The sequence below is a fragment of the Anguilla rostrata genome, chromosome 9 (assembly GCF_018555375.3).
Source record: "Anguilla rostrata isolate EN2019 chromosome 9, ASM1855537v3, whole genome shotgun sequence".
NCBI classification, from domain to species: domain Eukaryota; kingdom Metazoa; phylum Chordata; class Actinopteri; order Anguilliformes; family Anguillidae; genus Anguilla; species Anguilla rostrata.
In genome coordinates this window covers 23,745,556-23,766,546 of record NC_057941.1, presented here as the reverse complement: position 1 = coordinate 23,766,546, position 20,991 = coordinate 23,745,556, and the positions used below count along the sequence as shown (strand labels likewise).

The following is a 20,991-nucleotide window of genomic DNA, read 5'->3' as shown; positions in this document are numbered from 1 at the left end:
GAAGAGGTGGAGTGGAAGAAGGAGCAGGGGTTTAGAGGTAGAACTGGCCCTGGAGGAGGAACAGAAGTAGGATTAGGGACTGAAGGTGGAGCAGGTGGAGGAGCTGAGAATGTAGAAGGACCTGAAGCTGGAGCAGAAGTTGGTTGTGGTGCTGGAGCTGGAGCAGGAGTCTGAGGTGGAGGAGGGTACAGGGCAGGTTAGAGATTTAGCAGGGGTTCTGACAGATCCCTCCTGCCAGGACTGTTTCTCCATTCTCTCCCTGAGGGCTGAAGCTCGCATCTCTTCCCCAGCTCCACCCACACCCGCCCAAACCAATGAGAACGCAGTCGGCCCGCCTTCCCCCAGCAGCAATGAAGCTGTGTAACGCTGACAGGCGGGATGAAAGGAAAATGTTTAATTTATGCTGGCACAGCACCAAGGACATAACACAATGATTTATTTGTTTATTTGTTCATTAATATATTAATAATATCTATTGTAGCGCACCTCTTCAGCGCGTATCTGTGCTGCGGTGCATTTTTGGGCAGTGCCCCTCTGTGATTCTCTCCAGGGCTCTCCCATCCCTTTCGCCAGTTTGAAGCCATTGCTCTCCGGGCCCCAGCTCCATTAAAGCAGTTACCTGCAGTGTGCAGTGAGCAGGACGGGCCTCAGTGGCCACCATTGATCTCCTCAGTCTTCCTCACCCTCTCTCCCGAGTGTCTCTCCTGCACAGCTACTTAACATTAACGTGCAGAAATGAGACCTAAAAAGCCCAGCTCTGTGGTTTGGGAGCATTTTGGCCTCCCTGCTGTACCTAAGTCTTGTCTTGTTTCAGGAGTCTGGCTTTTCTGACGGTATTTGGTTTGCGATGATTGGGTCTGTGTGAAATATGGTTTCTCTTGCTCCATTCTGGCTTTCAGACAGAGAAACAGTTCCTTAATTATAAATTTTACTAGCCGCTTTGCCCATTCATTTATTAGAATAGGTTCTGTCTAGTTTAACGAGGCCCGCTTTAGTCTATCTGCGCTTTTTATTTCTTCCAGGTAATTCACGGAGACTGGCTCAGGGGGAATGACTCGGGGGGGTCCTCAGGGAAATTCGGCAGACGTCCGGACGCGTCGTTATTCCTTTTCGGAATCGGCCGTTATCGATCCGCCCGCTGCTCGGACAGCGGGGACGCGGGGTGAGGAGGAGGAGGAGGAGGAGGAGGAGGAGGCCTGTCCGTGGAGCGGTCTCTAAGCCGGGCCTGTGGGGGGGAACCCCTCCCGCCGCTGTCACACTGTCCACTCCCTGGCGGTCAAACAGACCCGTTGTGACTGACAGCCCTCTCCGCGCTCCCCACAGGCTGCAGACCTCCTGTCGGAGACGCCCGATTGCCCCACTCTGAGCCTTATTGATATTGCCGTGTAGCGGATCAGAGTCCCTGCCGCATTCAGCAGAACGGCCCATCTGGGAGCTGAAGCATTTACCTTCCTGTCGTAAAGGCAGATTCTTTACCAGCGTCCCGTACTGCATTAAATGCACATTTCAGGAGCGCGACTGTGCCGGTCCCTGATGCAATTTGCATTACATTCCATTACAGGCATTTAGCAGATGTTCTGATCCAGAGCGACTTACACAACTTTTTGCATAGCAGTTTATTCAGTGCTAACATATTAGAAACGAATCTGTCAGAATGTAAGGAAACGTTTGTGGAAAAAAGCATTTATTACATGGGGGAAAATGTTTATATTGAATGTAATAGTATTAAGTCTATGTAGTTTATCCACATGAAGGGTAACTTTAAATGTAACATCTTTGGTTGTCTTTTGACCTTGCTTAAGGATTTTTACTTAAGGACATGAATTCAGGTCTAGATATACCCTTACAGACAGTTCATAATTCTGGATGAATGAGTTAGTGTGGTTTAAAATGGATGTCATTGGAACACTGTTTTTCAAACTGTCTGATGTCACGCTGTGCCAAGAGTCACCTCAGCCTCCCGGTCCCTGGACTGTAGGTGTGCACTCTTGACGGTGCGAGAGCGATGATCGCTGTGTTAAGTACGTTTTTTGAGCACTGAGGGGACGACTGCTCGGCCCATCGTCGGCCCAGATCCGGCGCGGAGGCCGCCGTCCCGGAAGGCTGTGATCAGAGGCAGCATCTGCCCCTGCGCTGGGGCACCTCCCCGTGCCCCCGGCCCCCAGCCTGAGCCCTAAATAACTGTCCCGGCCACGGGCTGACAGCAATCTGCGCCATTTCATTTCTGCCTGATTTAGTGCAGTGGGGAGAAAAACCGTACCCCCTTTCCAACAGCCCCGCTCCCAAATGGCCCATCTGGTCAGCTGACCAAACACAGCTGCACCCTGCTGTGTGACTGTAGAGCTGGCAGGAGGTCAGGCCATGCAGCTTCTGCGTTTGCTCCTGCTGTGAAGTCTTTGTTTCATCAGGTACATCTGTGATGCTGCCTGATGGCGTTCTTGTAAAACGAGTGTGAGATTCCATTTCAAATAAAGTGTTTTATAAACCTTTTAGTTGTAAAAGGCTTGTAAAAAAAATTATGTAAAACCTTTTCTTTTTACATTGAAAAGAAAAGATGCATTTCCTTTGAGGCTATGAGAAACCAGGTTGCCATTTAGGAATCTTATTGTGACATGGTTGTGTTTCACATTGTTCATTTGTTTTTCCTACTGTTCTGGTGTGCGTTTGTGGTTGTGTGTGTGTGTGTGTGTGTGTGTGTGTGTGTGTTGTGTGTTGTGTGTTGTGTGTTGTGTGTTGTGTGTTGTGTGTTGTGTGTTGTGTGTTGTGTGTTTGTGTTGTGTGTAAAATGTTATTGTATATTGGTATTGAATGCAGCATGGTCCATGGAGTCCATGCCGATTATCTTATTAAGGAGTGAACTGCGGAGAATCCGTTAGATCTATAACCTCACACACCCTATATCTGGAGGTGTATGCACCCCACTGTTTCTCTTGGCTCTTAAGCGTTTCATCTTGTTCCTCCATGCAGTGTTTGAATGGAAGTGAGCTCCCTTTGGAGCCATATGAGAAATGTTCTTTTTCAAACAGTGATGGGATGCTGTCTGAAGAAGCGTCCACTCCCACCGAGTTCTCTTTCATTTTAGCCTGTGCGAGCTGAAGGAGCTGCAGCCTCCAGCATCACTCTCGGGTCTGTGAGAGTAAAACTGTTCTGTAACGGTACAGCATGTGGCTTACGTCCCTGCTCTTTCTTCTCCCCTTTACAGGCCAGCCCCGCCCCAATTATAGTCAACACGGAGACGCTGGAGACTGTACCATATGTAAGTACTGAGGGTTTCTTTTGTAATTGTTTTTTTAAATTTATTTTACTTATTTAAATTTATTTTTACTTCTGTGTCAATATATCAGATCAAAGAATTCTGCTTAAAACCATTCCCCCCCCAATTTTTGTAACTAGCCAGATTACCTGTGAACAGTACTTGTTTGTCAGTAGATCAGTTAGAATTTTAGTATCAAAGCTGCAGTGTGGCATGAAGGGTAAGGAGCTGGGTTATAGGGCCGAACTGTTACAGTTTCTAGCTAGCTTGCTTGTTTGGTTAGCTAATCAACAGTGAACTGGTAACTAGCTACAGGCCCCGTCCTAGGATTTTGGTGGCCCTAAACAGCGTTCGAGCGGGGTGGGGGGGCTGTTGGATTCTGTCGAACGTAAAATCATGGTAAAATCCTTCTTACATTACATTGTTATGAAATGTTCTGTTGTCATTCCAATACAAATTTATACGGCTAGTTCCGCGATAGGGGATAAATAACGTATTTACGAAAATAATGTTATTTACCTTAGATAAACATTGGATCGTGTGGCCCCTCCCTCGTGGTCATGTGGCCCCCCCTAGCGGTTGTGGCCCCAAACAACCGCATAGACCGTTTATGCCACGGGCCGGCCCTGACTAGCTAGCAACTGCCCAATATTGTTTTTTCTGACTGTTATCACTATTTAACTATTAACTGTTTAATCAACACAGAACATTAAATCGTTGAGGTTGGTAGAGATGTGACAGAGCTGCCTGGTCCCACAGAACCTGCAAACAGAGAGTATTATAAAATGTAGTTGCAAATAATGGTAAAATAATTTAGAACAGGGGCCCCGACAGTCCTGGAGGGCCACAGTGTCTGCAGAATCATGAGTTTGGTGCTTTGAAAGCAGCTTTCTCTTGCAACGTCAGTGTTTCTGGTAGTGTCGTTTTTGCACAATCTTAGTGTAAATCTTCCTGCGTAAGGAAGCCTGCTCGGCAGACAGAAAGACATGTTGTATAGATGCCATATGGGCATATCGCACAGACAAACGCTCAGTTAAAGCATTCAGAGAAAGGGCATTTAGAAAGGGCCGGTATTCAGCTATTAGGTACATAGTTGACAAAGTGAAGCAGGGCATGAAAAGTAGCAAAAGAAAATCGGATTTATTGCAATAAGCCGCTCGAAAGCCTGGGTACAGATTTGCATCAGCTTAAAACTTATATTGAAAGGAAGAAATAAATAACAGAGAGAATTTATGCGATGTTAATGTTGAAAAATGGAAAGAAACCAGGTGCAGAGTGAGGGAGGGCTTATTAATCAAATGCAATTGGATGTCAGCACAAGGACATTGCATGCATTCATTGGTAATGCTCCAGTCAATGCAATAAGCATCAATCTTCAGCAGAGGATAGGTGATGCAGTGCTCGAGCTAGAAACATTCTCGGAAAAAACATGTTTTCAGAAAGTATCAAGCTACTGATCTTTTATTTTCCAAATTATCTGTGCAATTCCATTTCTGATTTTACAGCTGTGGTGTGATTGTAGTTTATAATTAAATAGGTAATCCACTATGTCCAAGTAATGACTTGTAACAAAATGTTAAAAAATGCAACATTGATGTGTTGATGTCCACAGTCTTCAGATAAGACTCAGTGGCAGAACATTAATTAATTGTGAAATGTGTTTTCTTTCCGCATTGAAAAGAATAATTTATGATTTATGCAATAAAGGGCATTTGAATCACCAAAAGGCTTTTAAAAAGACCATAGATGTGTTCTCTGAGATATTTATTTATATTTTTTGCTTGTTCTCTGATGTGAAACATTCATTTCTTCCCTCCTCTGATCAAAATAAATGTCAGCAAACATTCACGGAAATGTCATTTTCTTTCTGAATGACTGGAAAATGTTATTTATTTAATTTTATTTTTTTAATAACCCTTTTTCTGTTCAAAGCCTTCCTCCACCTCCTCCTAAGCAATTAAGGGCCTTACTAAGACCTTGAGCATGTGCAAAACCTTTTAGCACACGCAAAACCAATAACATGACCAGTGATTGGTCATGGTATTTGTTTTGCACCAATCATTGGTTGTGTTATTAGCTTTGCGATGTGCTAAAAGGTTTTGCTCGTGCTAAAAGTCTTAGCAAATGAGGCCCGGAGTATATAAACAGTGCAGTGCAGAAATAGCAATTTCCAATAATTCAGGAGTAATGTTTGAGATCCACCCCATCATTAAAATGCAATAGATTTTAAATAAAGAACAGTGAACATGCCTGAAACTCACACCCAATGTGCTCTGTGAACCTTACACGGAACGCAATAATCGAGTTTATCCATTAGTATCCATTCATTAGCTGTTGTAAATTATGTGAGGTTGTAACCGTTGTAAGAGGTCTCCCTTCCCCCAGAATTGTGGATGCTAGCTGGCACTCCAGTAAGCAACAAGCTTTCACCTGCCATTTCTTTCCACTAGAAAATGGAGTGCGGACTGCATACTCTTTATTAAGAGAAGAGCTGTGCTCCATTCTCAGTGTGTGCAAAACCTCGCCGCATTGAGGATGAGGAGACGAATCGTGGCGTAAATCGCTCGCATTGACGCAAACGAGTTGAGTTGCTTCGTCAGGCCAGGAGCGTTTGGAAGGGCTTGGCTGCAGGCTGGATATGCTGCAGTAAGGGAGGGACGTTTTGGAATGATCCGATCAATCTAGAGCGCCGTGAAGCTGTGAAGTCGGCAGGATCCGTGTCAGGACATGGACGACGTTCAGCAGAACCGATGTTCTCGCAAGCCCGGCAGTCTCCAGTCCCAGGGAATCGTGACTGTGTGCTTTTAAACAGCGCTCAAAGTGACACTGCAGAGCTGCTGTGGCCTGGTTGAGGGAAGATTGCATAAACACCATGTGTTTGTGTGCGCTAACGCAGTAGCCCGTGCTAACAGAAACACCTAGGCTGCTGCTGGGGGGAAATTAAGCCCAGGAAATAAGTTACGGTTTATAGACGTACCTGGCATTGATGAATTGGCCTTGTTAGGGACAGTGATTTGGCACGCGGTCTCCCTGTGCAACCAAATAAATTCCTTGGGGTTTCCCATTTTCAAAATGCCTTCTCTATTATTGACTGTTTCCAGTAGAATTCATTTCTTATTGAGCTTCGGTGACATTTTAAGTCTTGAAGCCTCATATATTTTGTTTCAGAGAACAGCCCCAGGATATTATTCCAGCGGTATATTTTGACGTTTATTGGCACATTGTTTTCAATAGCCTTTTGTTCAGTGCTTCTGAACATACAGTACTGTTGCAAGACAGCATTATAAAACACTAGGAGTAAAGGACTGTTTTACTTAATTTTCATCTGCTCACACTGTAATTATGCCGATTCGTAGTCTAAAATCTTTTTCTTTGTGCTGTTTGGTAGATTTCAGTAATATCTGTGCTGTAATGTCATTAGCAAATTGATGTTTTTGGGAAGCGCACTGCAGACTCTGCTTGGTAAATTAGTGTTCAAGGCAAGCTAAGTAGGCTAAGGACAAGATGAAGGGTGGTGATTTATGAGGTAAAAGTAGACTCGTCTCATCCCTAAAAAAGACGGACCATTTATTGTGTGTGTGGAGGTAACTGAGTTCTGCAGCACTGAAGAGGATAATGCCCTAAAGCCACCCGGAGGGCTGTGTTGAATATGAATGTGGAAAGGTGCGCGCAAGGTTGGGAGGCGGAAGAAAGGGTGACTGATTCATACCGCCCTTTTCCTTATATGCCTGCCTGGCCCACATTTGGTGGTGAAGCCAACAGCCCGGCTCAGAAAGGAACCGCTGGCCCAGTCAGTCTGCTGTCTGGAGTGTGATGAGTCGGCTCCGCAGTGCGTTCACTTCTGCACAGTAAAAACCGCATTTTGGTTTCCATACTTTCTCCCTCACAGTTTCTGCTTTTTAAAAAATTGCAGTAGGTCTGAACGAAATTGATTTTTAAGCTTGTTTTATGGAGATATTTTATTAAAAGGGCATTGCATGTGGCTGGGGCTCTCTGTCTTGTGCTCTCTCTCTCTCCCTCAGTCCCCCTCCCCCTCCCTTTCCCCTCTCCCCCGCTCCTTCTCTGCCCCCCACCTCCTCCTTCCTCTCCTCCTACTCCTCCCCATCATCCTTTGCTCTCCACTTTATCCAGTCCCCTGTGTGTGGATGTGCACCATTTTTAACAATGCATTACCGGGCAGGCAATGCAGTTTTATAACACAGGCAGCTTCAGGTGATCTGGAGAGAGAAGCGCAATTGACAGAGCAAATAACAATGTCCACCAAAAATGGTTTTAAAAATACATGCCAATTACAACATACCAGTCTCAAAGATATCCATCTCCCATCCTGGAAAAGAGCTTCAGCAATGGGCACCCACACCCACTCTCAGTGTAATAACCACGCAGAGACCTCTTTCAGACACAAGGCTCGATGGGTAAGATATCTAGAACTCATAACATAAACATTTTTAACCCTTCCAACAGAGGAGGGATAAATAAACTCTCTGAATTTGGGGTGAAGTTCTGCTTTAGGGAGCACGTTTCATTGGGGGCGATTGTCTCCCGTTTTCCTAAGAGAGGAGGAGTTCAGAGCGCTGTGCATCGTCCTCGTTTGTGCCTGCACCTCGCTGTCTTCTCCCCGCGGCTGCCCAAATAATTAACCCAGCGACGCAGGGGAGGCGCCGTGGGCGCCAGGGCCCCCCGTGCCGGGCCGGTCGCGGCCCTCTCGGCTCCGGGGCCCGCAGTTTAGCAAAACAAATGTTGTCTGAGGGAACATCGGCCGGTGCGCTGAGTCGTGTAATTACGCACTCTCACATCCAACCCCTCCCTGGTATGGCAGCACAAGGGCGAAGGGGGACAAACTACAAATGCTTTATCCAATTTATTCACAAAATATTCTTTATTCTCAGTTTATTAATATGCCTTCTTTTATGGTTGCTTTATAGAAAGGTATTTTTTTGCCCTTGTCAAAGCACATTTATATATATTCATTATTCAAACATCATTCTATATTCATGTTCAATGGTGAATATTTGATTGGCCCCGGTGTTTTATTATTTGTTATGTCAGAAACATTTTTCTTCTTTTTCGGGATTGGATGCTGCAATATTAATAAGCCCGCTGATTCTCGCTGCGGTTCCTCAGTCTTTGTGCATGCTTGCATGCGTGAGCACCCGGGCACCATGGTAACAGCCATGAAGCGGAAAATCAAACATGCGTTGGAACGTCAAAAACCATCTCTTCTCTTTCTGTGCTCTGAACAGGAAGTTGTACAAAAGAAACACAAATTGAAGTCAGTGTAATTCCTTATGAGAACATGCTCTTTCATTCCCTTTAAAGGGAAAAATTTTATGACTTTGATTCCTTATAACGTGTGCATAGCCTTATATATATACTGTGTATATATATATATATATATATATGTGTGTGTGTGTGTGTGTATATATGTATGATTTATTTATTTTTGATTATTGTTTGGGAAAGGGGCACAATATGTAAGACCATGACACAGATGTAAAATGGAAATGTAGAAAAACAAAAGTGTTACAGTATGTATGGACTGTTTGAACCTGTATCAACTGGAAATATGCAGCTGTATATAATCATATTATGAAATATTTAAGATTTAGTATTAGAAGGGCTTATGAATTTTGGCTTTGGAAACCTTGCCTGATACTTTAATCCTAATCTGTTCTTCATCAGTTTTAACTTTTAAAACTTCAGCAAAAAGGTTTGCGTGTGATATGGTTAAATGGCCGTCCTGCCAATTATCTCAGCACAGCATCTCTTGTAGCTGATGAGCTGATAGCTTCACCAGCAACCCAAAACATTTTTTTTGATGTTCAAACTTGTAAATATTCAAAGGAGGCTGATATTGACCAAATGAAGGCAATCCTTTTGAAATTTGTATGATGTATCTCTTTGTATGATGAGAGAGACTTGCTTCCATGTCTCGTTATTGTATCTGTTAAAATGACCTCATCATACTTCACTGCCTAAATAAACCATATGGAAGCTGTTCCTGGCAGGCTTCATCTGGCCAATGGTAGAGCGAGTGCAGCGATTGGTCCAAACGCATGCGATCACTAATGCTTGATTCCAGGGGGAAATTGCCCTTGTTTCAGTACGGCTCTAGAAACAGTGTTAAGGTCTGCGAGCCTCAGTGCCAATGCAAGGCTCCTGGCCCTGCCCCGAGACTCCTGCATCTATCCATCCAACCATAAAGCGTGCGCGTGTGCGTGTGTGCGTGTGTGTGCGTGCGCGTGTGTGTGCGCATGCATGTGTATGTGCTTGTACATGCGGGCAATAGTCAGTTAGTGAGTAATTGTGTGTGTGTATCTGAGAGAGAGAGAGAGAGAGAGAGAGAGAGAGAGAGAGAGACATACAGAGAGGGAGACGTATAGAGAGATTGAGAGAATGAGAGCAAATGGAAGTCTCAGCTGCAGAGCGACTCACACGGATGCTGTTTGGCGGGGCTTGCTGTCAGGCAGCCCTTTCTGGAATCTGCCGGATTGTAACGAGGTCAGCACGCTAGTTCGTTGCGTGAGATTAGATCACTTGAGACCACTCTTGTTCTTGTAAGCAACTGTTCTTGTCTGTTCACACACGTGCTTTACCTTTGTGTGTAGTTTTACCTTTGAGTGCTTGAGATGAATGATACTCTCTAGTAAGGCTTTCAATTCATACAAGTTTGAATCATTTTCAAAAAAAACAAAAATCAATTAATTGATCCATTTACTGTCTGTATATTGCTCACTTTTTACAACTTTCAGCTCCTGTACACTTGAATAAGGCAAGTGTTATATCTGTCTCAAAGATTGTAAACTTTAATATGAATTCTATTTGCAGAATACTATGATCCTTTTCTCATTATTTTTGTTTTATTTTTGTTATCTCAGCTGATCACGTACATCACAAGATGACATCATAGGCGGGGCCCAGGGGTCCTGTCTCATCAGGCCACGCCCCCACTTTCTCCCAGCTCCTCAGCAGGGATGGCATTTTCAGCCAATTCATTTTAAAATGCTCACGTGGCATTTGCCTCGACCCCACTTTTATCACTTGTCAATTTAATATAGCTAATGATTAAATTCTTAGAGAATGACATTGCAAATTTGAAGCAAGTTACCTTTTCATGAGGGGCTCTGGCAAAATTTCACCACTCATCTTCTGACCAAATGACTGTGATGATCATCTTTTGTTCCTGTGCAGTAGGCGGAAAGGAGTAGTTTAGTAGCAGTTTACTTTATGTAATGTGGCAGTACACTAATGATGTAAATGAGATGTTTGTGTCATTCCGTCCGTAAGTATATTTTTAATGATTGTATTGATGAAATAATGTCAGATGCCTGAAGTAATGCCTTTTAAAATTACAGCGAGCCATTTCCACTTGACATTAAGCTCATAGCTGTGTGAGGCACTTTTTATATAACTTATAGCCATGTGACACCTTATATTTATTTTGAATTATACATGCTTCCTTGAATTTATGACCCACAGTTTTTGTATTATATGCAGTAATGGCTGTGATAGTGGATCTAGTCATTTCCCTTTGGTGAATTGATGTGTTTCCCATCTTCCCATCAGGGGTTTACAGTACCTTTGAGTGCACATTGAGGTAAAGCTATCAGGTATCAAAAGGCATTCCCCTTAAAACCTTTTAACTCTTTTTAAGTGCTGTCTCTTAACCATAAATCTGGGTGTCATATTGTTGAATGATCACGTTGCCTCAAAGCCAAGCCTACATCATGACATTGATAAAAGGAAATGTGTGGTTCTTAGCTTGTCCTCCAATTGGCACTACAAAGTGCTATGTAGTGGCCTAGTTCCAAAAAAGTCTCAGCTTGCACTGTGGAACAGTTAATCCTGAATGTAACGAGTCATCCATCGCCTATGAGAGCCACTCCCAGTCTTTCTGAAACCTGCTTCTGGCTTGCCTGAGAGCTGCCATTTGCTTGTGTTGATTTACCATAAACTCAATGTGTTACGGTTTGGTGTCATAGTCCCAGAACGGTACATTTTGGATAGCATTGTGTTTTGCAGGGATCTACATTTCGCCAGCGTCTGTGGAGTACAGCTAGTGCTGATACTGTGCATTTGACCCAGATCGGGTGCACTGCTGTCATTTTGTGAGTATCATGCAGTTGCTGTGATGTTGCTGCTCAGTAAGATCAGGAGCTGGGCTTGTTACTGGAAGCCTGTAGGTATGATTCCCAGGGGACTCTGCTGCTGTACAGTAGAGCAAAGCACCCACAATCCAGGACATCCATTATAATCCGCTTCGCAAACTGAAAAGTGTGCAGAAGTGTACTGCAGTGGAGTGTGCTGGTCCAGTAAGAGTGCCTGGATTTACTTCTGTCGAGCGAGTAAGTCGCTGACATAACAATGCACCAATGTATGGTGCAGGGGAAACAACAGCAGTGTCCTTCGCATAATTCAGTGCTTTCTTTAAGATCAAATTAGTGAACACAAACTGGGGCAAGAGGGCTTGTGCATCTGTAGTTTCCTAGGGAAACGTGCATGTACAAAACCAGTCTGTGAAGTCTAGACTGAGCTTTTCCCCTTTGTTTTGGATGTGTGTGTGTGTGTGTGTGGGTGAGTGTGTGTGTGTGGGTGTGGGTGAGTTATGTTAGGTTACTTGCTAAGTTAATGTAAATGAAACTACCCCCACCTCAGTATTATGATGCAGTTTTTAAGATTTTGTAAAGCTGTCCCTTTTCTGTTGTTACTGTTGTTGTTTTTCGTGTTTGTTTTGCTATAAAGAGGCACTCCAGATCCCAGTTGCTTCGGATTTAAAATGCAGATTAGTCCCGGAATGCAAATGCCACTCGACTTGAGATAATTGGGTCACATCTTCAGGGGAGATAGATGGAAAGGGCACATTCCTCTTGACCTTAAAAAAATGTTCATGGCACTGTCTTCAGCTGATGTTTTCAGCCTAATGAGTGAAATATGAAGTGAACCCCTACATGAATTCCTTCCTCCTCGTTAAGTAATTCTCCTCCTGGTTAATGATGGCTAACCCTGTTAACGAGCACAGGCTGTGTGAATGTGTGAGTGTGCTTGTTTTTTCAGCACTTATTTTTAGACTGCATCAGTAATCCTGCCAGTTGTGCTTTGGCACAATGTCTTTTTGTTTGCTCTCTTTTTAGTTGAATTTTTGCTTCTGCTTTTGCCTTTGAGTCATTCCGTATAAAATGGCATGTGGTTGTATTATTTCTAAGCATCCCTTAGCTCAACCCCCACCTGCCAGAGGACCTAAACTGCTCCGTTTGTCAAGTGCCATTCGGCCCATTTTCTCAGTTTTGGTGGCTATACACATAAGCAAGCAGAAATACTCTGTGAGTGCCTTATACCTGAATGTTGGCCAGGACTTTTATTTGGATAAAGGATGGCTTCGTTTAGAAACAAAGGTGCACAACTCCGGTCCTGGAGGGCCGGTCTGCGGTTTGCTGGTTTTTGTTCCATCCAGTTGCCTTATCTTTAGTTTTCGAACAGCTCTGAACTACACTTGTTCGCTCCTATGCTTGAGCACAGTAAAATCTTTAGGATGCACTTGCAATCTGCGGTTGTCTTTGGTGCTTATACAAATGTTAGCTCCAGATACCATTTTGCTAATTAAATAATTAAGGGCAGAAGTTGGTGCAAAATCCTGAAACGGATCGGCCCATGTTGTGCACCCCTGGGTTAGAAACAGGCCTGCAAGAGCCATAGTCTTGGACACTGTGTAAACCTGCTCTATCATAAGAGGACTTCAGCTGCGGCCTCACTTGCAGATTCTCTGGTTCATATATGTTCATGTATGTTTAGGAATCAGCATGCTTATAATTTTTGTACCGATACCACAAGTGCATGGTCAGGAGAGCCAAAGACTGTATGCAGGTACATCTCTGTGCCGAGCCAGGGATGTGCAGCCCTAAATGACTGCATAGTGTGGTTATGCTAGCAGCCGGCTGTCTCTGTGAACTTCTTATTGGTTTTCATTAATGAAAACATCCTGTGTAATAATTTTACAAAAAAATAGCTAAATATAAATTGCACAGAAAATGGAATTGATCCAGTTATAAAGAAGAGAGGTGAATTATGGGCTGAATGCCAAGCTTTGGTGGCATTAGGACCTATGGCATGTATTCTCTCTTTCTCTCTCTGGAACTTTCCTTTGTTCTCTTCCTCTCTCTCATCTGTCTATTTAAACAGCTGAATGGGACCCAGCTGAAATTAGCTGGCAACCTTATTTGTATTTACCCAAAACAACTCATTTTGCTTTTCATACCCGAGGTAGATATACTGAGTAGTAAGAAAAAAATGAATAATGTATTTTTATAATGTACAGCTTTACAAAAAGAACATTAAACTTTGATTTAAACGCATACTTCATTTCCCACAAATGAGGAGTTCTTTACTGCCTTTGACATGTCAAGTTGAAATTGCAAAAAATTGCCTTCAGGTGAATGTTCATTGTGCTGTGGAGGTCATTGCTATTCCAGGAAACGGCTTCAAATCATCGCTTAACTAACAAATCATCTCCTAACTAATTTCTGTTAAAGTGACCGGCAGTCAATCACCGTCATTACAAGCTAGGAGGCATTAATGGCAATATCCCATTAGAAAACCAGGCCTGTTCGGCTCACTCAGACAGGTGACTACATTTAGCCCCCGTATGAGTAGGGAATGGGTACCTGCATTTTATTGGATTCGTTTTCTTTTTTTTTACTGGATCGTTCCATGGTCTTTGGTTTGCATGTCCTTTAGTGTTGTGAGCATTAATGCAAGAGTTTAAATGGCCTTTGTTTAGAGATGAGTTTGGAGTTTCATGACCTTTTTAGACCAGTACGTTTTTGAGTCCATTTTTTATCTGCTGGAAGCACCATGATATCTGAATAATGTTCTATTCCTTAACGATTAGGCTATAATCTCACATGTCTTTGCAGTATGAAATGAACATGTGGACCCTTCACAACTAACCGATAAACACTTGATGCCCTCTGTTACACGGATGGTTGGTCGGCAAATTTTACAATGAACTTTGGAGATGAGACCTCAAACTTGTGCAACTTGTGGGGTGTTTTATTTACAAAAGTGCCCCCAATTATTATACAGGCATTTACATATACAAAACAAAAGAATCAGCACATCAATTATACTCATTCAATTACACTCAACCAATTACACCCACCTACTGCCAGCCACTATTGAGATCAAAATGACCTGCTTATATACCCTACATTATCTATATACGGATGATACCATTTCCATACAATATTTGAAAAAATGACAGTATATATTTTTACATATTGAAATCAGTATACATATATTATCCGTTGCTACTTTATACCTAATAATCACATATCTAATTGGGTATGAGAAAATATTACGAATGCACTTAATGGTCTCCCCCCGTCTAAAATAGCCAATTCTTGTCCAGCGCTTCCAATAAAATTGCACAGAATCGTGATATTCAGATTAAGTCTTTCCAGTTTGAAAATGGAACAAACGGAATAAACCACGGTTAGTAGCAACTCCTAACATTGCGTTTATTGAACATGGTATACTAAAATAAACCAGTATAATGTTTGAAACCATACGTGTACATGTTTAAGTTATTTATAAGTTATAAGTTAAGTACCTGCAATCTGCCAGCACCAACTGTGTATGGACCCCAACCTAGTGGTTGCTGCTCATGTTCTCTACACTCGAATCAGTTGATGTAGGAAATTGCAGATGTCAGCCCTGATTGTCAGAGGAGAACAACAGATTCTTTTGGTGGTAAAAAAAAAAATGATGAAATCCATGGAAGCCACACTGAGGGCCATCTTCTTATCTCAAACAACCACCCTGGAACCTGTATTGGCTTCTCTGTTCTGTACAGCCTGTCGTTGGGGCGGGTTTTGAAGGTTGTGACGGTTTTGACTGGCGCAGGATGAGGAAGGTTGTGGTTTCCGTGTATCCTTCGGGCCTAATGCCAATACACTGGCCCCAGCTGTCATCAGAATGTGCTCCCTCTATTCATGCGACTCAAGTGCACTCAGATGGCCTTGTTGTTTCCACCATGTTTTTTTGGCTCAGTTTGTTTATGCTGTTACAGGGGTTGTGGTTGCTTGGTGATGGATTTTTATTTATCTTTTGGCTCGTTTTTAAATTAAATCGTTTTTGCTTTACAGGTCAACGGGACTGAAATCGAATATGAATTTGAGGAAATCACGCTAGAGCGGGTGAGTATTTCTCTTAGCGTTAACCAGGCGCAGAAGGAAGCAGCAGAGCTTACTGCTTGAAAGCTTTATTGAATATGAGATGCAGTGAAACTGAAAGGAGAGCTTGTCGTGAGGCAGGCCGGGCAGAGCGAGCTGCTAGCCGTGATGTGCAGGGCCTGTACGGGGAATCTCTTCTGGGATCAGGCACAGCGTGACCGCCCGCCCGCTAACAGCACCAGCTTCCGCTGCAGCGCAGGCACAGCGGGGGCTCGGGAGCAGACAGGGGCCACACTGAGGCTGACGCCCGTCTGAAAGCAGCCCTGAGCTGGGACCCCTCCCAGAGACACCCTCTGAGCAACAAGAATCCTTACAGAGAGGGAGATGGGGGGAGAGAGGGATAGGGAAGAGAGGGACTTTGGAAGGGAGAGAAAAAGACATAGAAGAAGAGACAGAAGGTGAGAAGGGGTGAGAGTTATAGAGATGGAATTGAGAGTAATTGAGAGAAAGAGGGAGGGGAGAGAGCGATGGGAGAATGAGTGAGAAGGTGAGAAAGATATAGGACTGAAAGAGATAGAGATGGTGGGGAGGGATGGAGTTAGAAGATCGTGCGGTGGAGAGAGAGGGAAGGGGAGATTGATACATACGTATTCTTTACAGCCCTCCAAACGCCCTCAATTTCTACCCTTGTATCCTCCTTGACTAGTGACAAAACCATGGAAGGGATATCAGCTGCCAGGCAGTGTTGATGGATTTGCGGATTTCCCCACAGAAGAAACACTCGCTGTTTGTTGTCCTTTTAAGCTAATTGATCTCAACGTGACCACTTCAGATATGAATAAATATCAGGGCCCTCTGTTTGCACGCCATCACCACTGCAGTGGGACACAGGCTTTATGTCTTAAAAGATACTACTGCGTTGGGAGGTGGCTTATGATGGTAGACCTTAAATAACATCATAATTGCTGAAGTAGTATACTTACAAACAAACAGAGGTTTAATGTTTAGAGGACCTCCATACAGCCAGAGGGAGCTCTGAGCACAGAGAACAGTGCCCATGGCAACCAAAATGACCGGGAAGATACCTGCGCAGGTTACGAGTTCCCTGGTCCACTTTGTGACGTTGTGTCGCTGCCATCAGGCCCTGTGTTTGATTGGCCTCCACTTCACCGCCCAGTGAACGAGCGTGTCAGTTAATCACCCACAAAGGGTCGGAGTGAGAGATCAGCACCTCACTATCCTCCCCGGGTCATGACTGGCAAGTTTTCTCTGTATCTGTATTTCCCAATAGGATCACAACACCACCCATAACAAAAATAACTGCATTTAGGATTTGTTGAGTTTTATTCAATTCCTAGTGTTGCCACTTCAGTCAGAAGCTGACTTTAATTAAGTGAAATGTGGTGTGCAGCCAAACTTTAATTGTAGTTGGAGTTTGCTAAAATTGTTTGTCAAATGATCTGACTTAAAGGCATCAGTGGCAATGCGTTTCTTGTGCTTCACATCGTGCTGTGATCTAAGAACTCCCACTCGTATGAGTGCAGAAGTTTTCTGATGAAAATGGTCAGAAGAGACATTAGTGAGTGATTTTATCATCTTCAAAGCGTCTCCCTTGACTCCCAGTCACACCTACACTCCTCTGTCAGCTTTCTGGCTCTGGACCTGGAGAGCTGTGGCAGGGGAGGGCTTTCATCTCAACATGGGTGGGGTGTGAATGAACGCGGACTTCCGCTTCCCTCCCGCCTTCCACAGGGGAACTCAGGGCTGGGATTCAGCATCGCCGGAGGGACGGACAACCCCCACATCGGCGATGACCCCGGGATCTTCATCACCAAGATCATCCCGGGCGGGGCGGCTGCGGAGGACGGGCGGCTTAGGTGAGTGGCAGGTCCCTGCAGCCCGTCCCTCGGACACAGTATCGAGGGCTTCAGCTGAGCGCACCTACAAATGGGACAATCACCTCTTACGCAAGACATGACTTAATATTATTAATATCAATTAATACCTATTTACAAACTGAGTTGTTTTGTCGCCTCAACAGTGAATCATATTTTTAGGCTTGCAAAAAGGAGAACATGATCTATAGAACTTAATTCCAGATCCATAAAACTTATCGATTAAAATATCGAAAACATTGTTTTTGTCCACAACTCCCTTGGGTTCCAAAGAGTTTATTGAACCGAATACATTTCAGACACCAGTTCCTCCTTCAGTGCAGTGAACAGACAGATCAAGCACCCTGCGGGGGTACACAGGGGCACAGTAAGGGGGTCAGGATGATTCCAAGGGCCCTGACTGACAGGGGCCCTCAAAGAAATATTAGAATAGAGGATTTTCTGGGGTGGTGAGGCCCAATGTGAGATCTTCTCATGGGGCCCAAAATCCCTGGTGGAGCCCCTGGCTGTATGACAATCAAAGGCTGATCAAAAATGTGTGAATCAAACTGCTGCATAAATGGACGACAATGTTCTCCAACTGCAAACAGTCTATAAGTTAAGCAATTAAAAAATTCATCACTTAACAATAAATCAGTGGCCCCACTGTCGTACCTCTAATGCTCACGGTTCTCTGCAGCTTTGTGGCTGTTGCAGATAAATGGGTTACCTTCTCTGAACATAATTATTTCTTTGAGTGTTTTGGAGTTCTGTGGGTAGCAAATAGGATTTATGTCATAATTAAAGCCGGTCTAAGAGCGTGTGAGACTGGAATGCTTGTCCTTCATTGTGTCAATAAATGTTTTTGTTTTTTTTCCAAAGAATGTGAGTAGTTTGAGATATTTTGATTATTCCAAAAAAATGGCTACAACGCTGATATTATTGTGATGAACAGTAATGATAATAATAGAATTAGCATCTATTAATCTTTATAATTATTGGATTGTTTTCACATTTATAACTGATTGTTTTCAGATAGCACTTAGTGTCTCATGGTCTCAAAGTGCTTTACAGTGAATGGGGGAAACTCTTCTCAACAGCCCTAAATGTTTAGCACCTACCTGGGTGATGCGCAAAAATGGCCACCGCTCAACACCCACGTGGCAGCGGTGCGGCTAGGGCCGCAGTCTCAGGGGAGGTAAGGAGAGCCTGGTCAGAACGCCGCTCGCCCCGCCCGAGCGCGTGGACGGGAGCGGTTCGGGGGGCGGTCCGGTCGGCGGTTGCCTGCGAGCAGCGCTATTCCGGGAGCGGTGATGTCACGGTGCAGCAGCGCGGAGCCCTGCCGGCGGTGATTAAAGCGCTCCGTCTCGCGGTAGCCTTGCCGGTGCTGCGGTAATTGGTCCCCGGAGAGGCCTGGTGGTCGGGCTTTTTAGCTGATGCCTCCACATTGCGGTGAAGGCTCGGTAATAGCCGTGCACTCTGACTGAGCCCTCTCAATTACTGCGCTTGTTTGGAGCTGGAGTTTGCTAATTGTCAGCTTTGTTGGTGCGAATGTATGATTAAAAGTCTCCAAAGTACATTGCTCTGCCGAAGAAAAAGTTGTGAAGTTGGAAACACTTCATATTTTTAACTTGTGGCATATTTCACTTTTTGCCAGTTAGTTGATGTATTCGGAGAACAGTCTTGAATGCATAGATTCACTCGCCGGTATATCACAACAGAAATTCTGGGTACAGTGTTTTTGTTGTTGTTTTCTTTCTGTGTGTGTGTGTGTGAGATAGAGAGCCTGTGTGTGTGTGTGTTTTGAAGACTAGTTCCCTAATCGGTTAAACGTATTAAAGAAGTTCTGCATCTTAAAGAAGGACTTTGAAGCCCAACCTCTTACAAGCAGCCAAGCTGGCGGGATGATTTGAGTAGGAACAAACATGAGCCTCACACACCATGTAAACGGCGGCTCGTCGCCAAGCGCTGGGAGATGTGCGCCGCTTCCCACAATGCATCAGAATGTGCGCCGCTTCTCACAGTGCATCAGAACGGCGACTCCTTCAGGAGCGTCGAACGACACTGCTGCTGTTGGATAGCTGGCATCGAACGGGGGAAGTAAAATTCAAGTTGCTGTGGAAAAAGCTCTTGTCCCTCAGAATTTACCTTCCTGTCTTTTGTAAGCACCTGGTATCAGGAGGATGTGGACCTTGGGACGTGGCCAATGAAATATTAACCGTGGTGAATTTGTTTTTACTGAAGAGCGTCTACCATTTAGAATACCAATTACGCTGTAAAAAAAAAAAAAAAATCATTCAGCGTACAGTACCCTTGTTTGACTTTGAGGGGTCTGGATTTGATAGGCCATGGGTAAATCACTAAGACGTCGCAATTAATGATTTCTTTCTCTTTTTTTCTGTGGAGACGGGAGAGCAGATAAATGCATTAGAGGAAAAAGCTTGCCGTCATTCGGAGTCTGAATGGTTTTGTCATTGTGTGAACATTAGAGAATTACAAGGGCTGGTTAGAAAGACTTTTTAATGCAAGGTTGGATGTTTCTTTTTGTTTTTTTCAAACTGCCACCTTGCATGAAGTGCACTTATCAATCCATTTTAACGGCAGTGATTTATTAATGTGCGTAGGTAACGAGTGTCTACATTGTTGATGTCATTTCTCCAGACACTCTCCAGAAATACGTATACATGGTGACTTTTCCCACAGTTTTGCGTGCAGTGCCATACGATGTATGAGACTGGCTTTTTGCACTGGCCGGGGTTCAGCAGTGTCTCACTGAAGGGCATAACAGGAGCGTTCCCACATGGGATGCGAACCCATGAACCCGCAGGCCGGAGCTTCTGGAGAGTTCTAGCCCCTCCCCCGCGCGACAGACGTGTCAGCAGTGAGACTCTGCTCCGCGTGCCTCTGGAGGCTGTGTTTGTGAGCCCGGTCCCAGCTGATCCCTCCGAGTGCCCCTCAGGATAGTTCTGTCCTTGTTTGGGGAGTGGTGACAGTGGCTGGGCCTGGGGGGGGTGGGGGGGGGGGTATTTTGGTTGCCTCACTGAGTTTATGCTGCGTCAAGGCCTCGACCATCGTGTTGAGGCCTCTTTGCTTAAAGCGCCCTTCTCTCTCTCTCTCTCTCTCTCTGCCTCTCTCTCTCTCGTTCCCTCCCTCCCTCTCAGAGTGAACGACTGCATCCTGCGGGTGAACGAGGCCGACGTGTCCGAGGTGTCTCACAGCAAGGCCGTGGAGGCCCTGAAGGTGGCCGGCTCCATCGTGCGGCTCTACGTGCGACGGAGGAGGCCCATGCTGGAGACGGTCATCGAGATCAAACTCATCAAAGGACCAAAAGGTATAACACCCCCCCCCCCCCACCTGTCTCTCCATTTAGTTATCTCTCTCTCTCCATCCCCCTCTCTCTTCATATGGAAATCCACTCTAGTGCTTCATTATGAGCGATATTATAGCAGCAGGACAATGCTCTTACGTTAAGTAGCACTGCGTTAAGTGATGGTAACCTCATTCACGTCAGCCGCGTTAGTCATCCCTAATACTGTAAAAAATTTCCACTAGCAAGTCTGGGTAGAGGCAGGTTCTACTGAAAAAGTACAAAGGTGTTGACAGTGGCTTTAAGGTGTCCCTGTACGCGAAGCAGACCTGAAATAACTTGGATGAATTATTAAATGTTTGGACAAGGATCAGCACTGTGGATTTGAAA

At 44.5% G+C, this 20,991-nt stretch overlaps 1 protein-coding gene across 1 annotated transcript in view; it reads left to right on the top strand.

The window, feature by feature from the left end:
• Positions 1–20,991, top strand: part of dlg2 (discs, large homolog 2 (Drosophila)) — a 221,853-nt gene that overhangs the window by 135,904 nt on the left and 64,958 nt on the right. Inside the window, 4 exon segments of the mRNA XM_064351137.1 lie at positions 3,203–3,256; positions 15,394–15,444; positions 17,173–17,297; positions 20,456–20,625. Of these exon segments, the coding sequence (XP_064207207.1) occupies positions 3,203–3,256; positions 15,394–15,444; positions 17,173–17,297; positions 20,456–20,625 (400 nt within the window).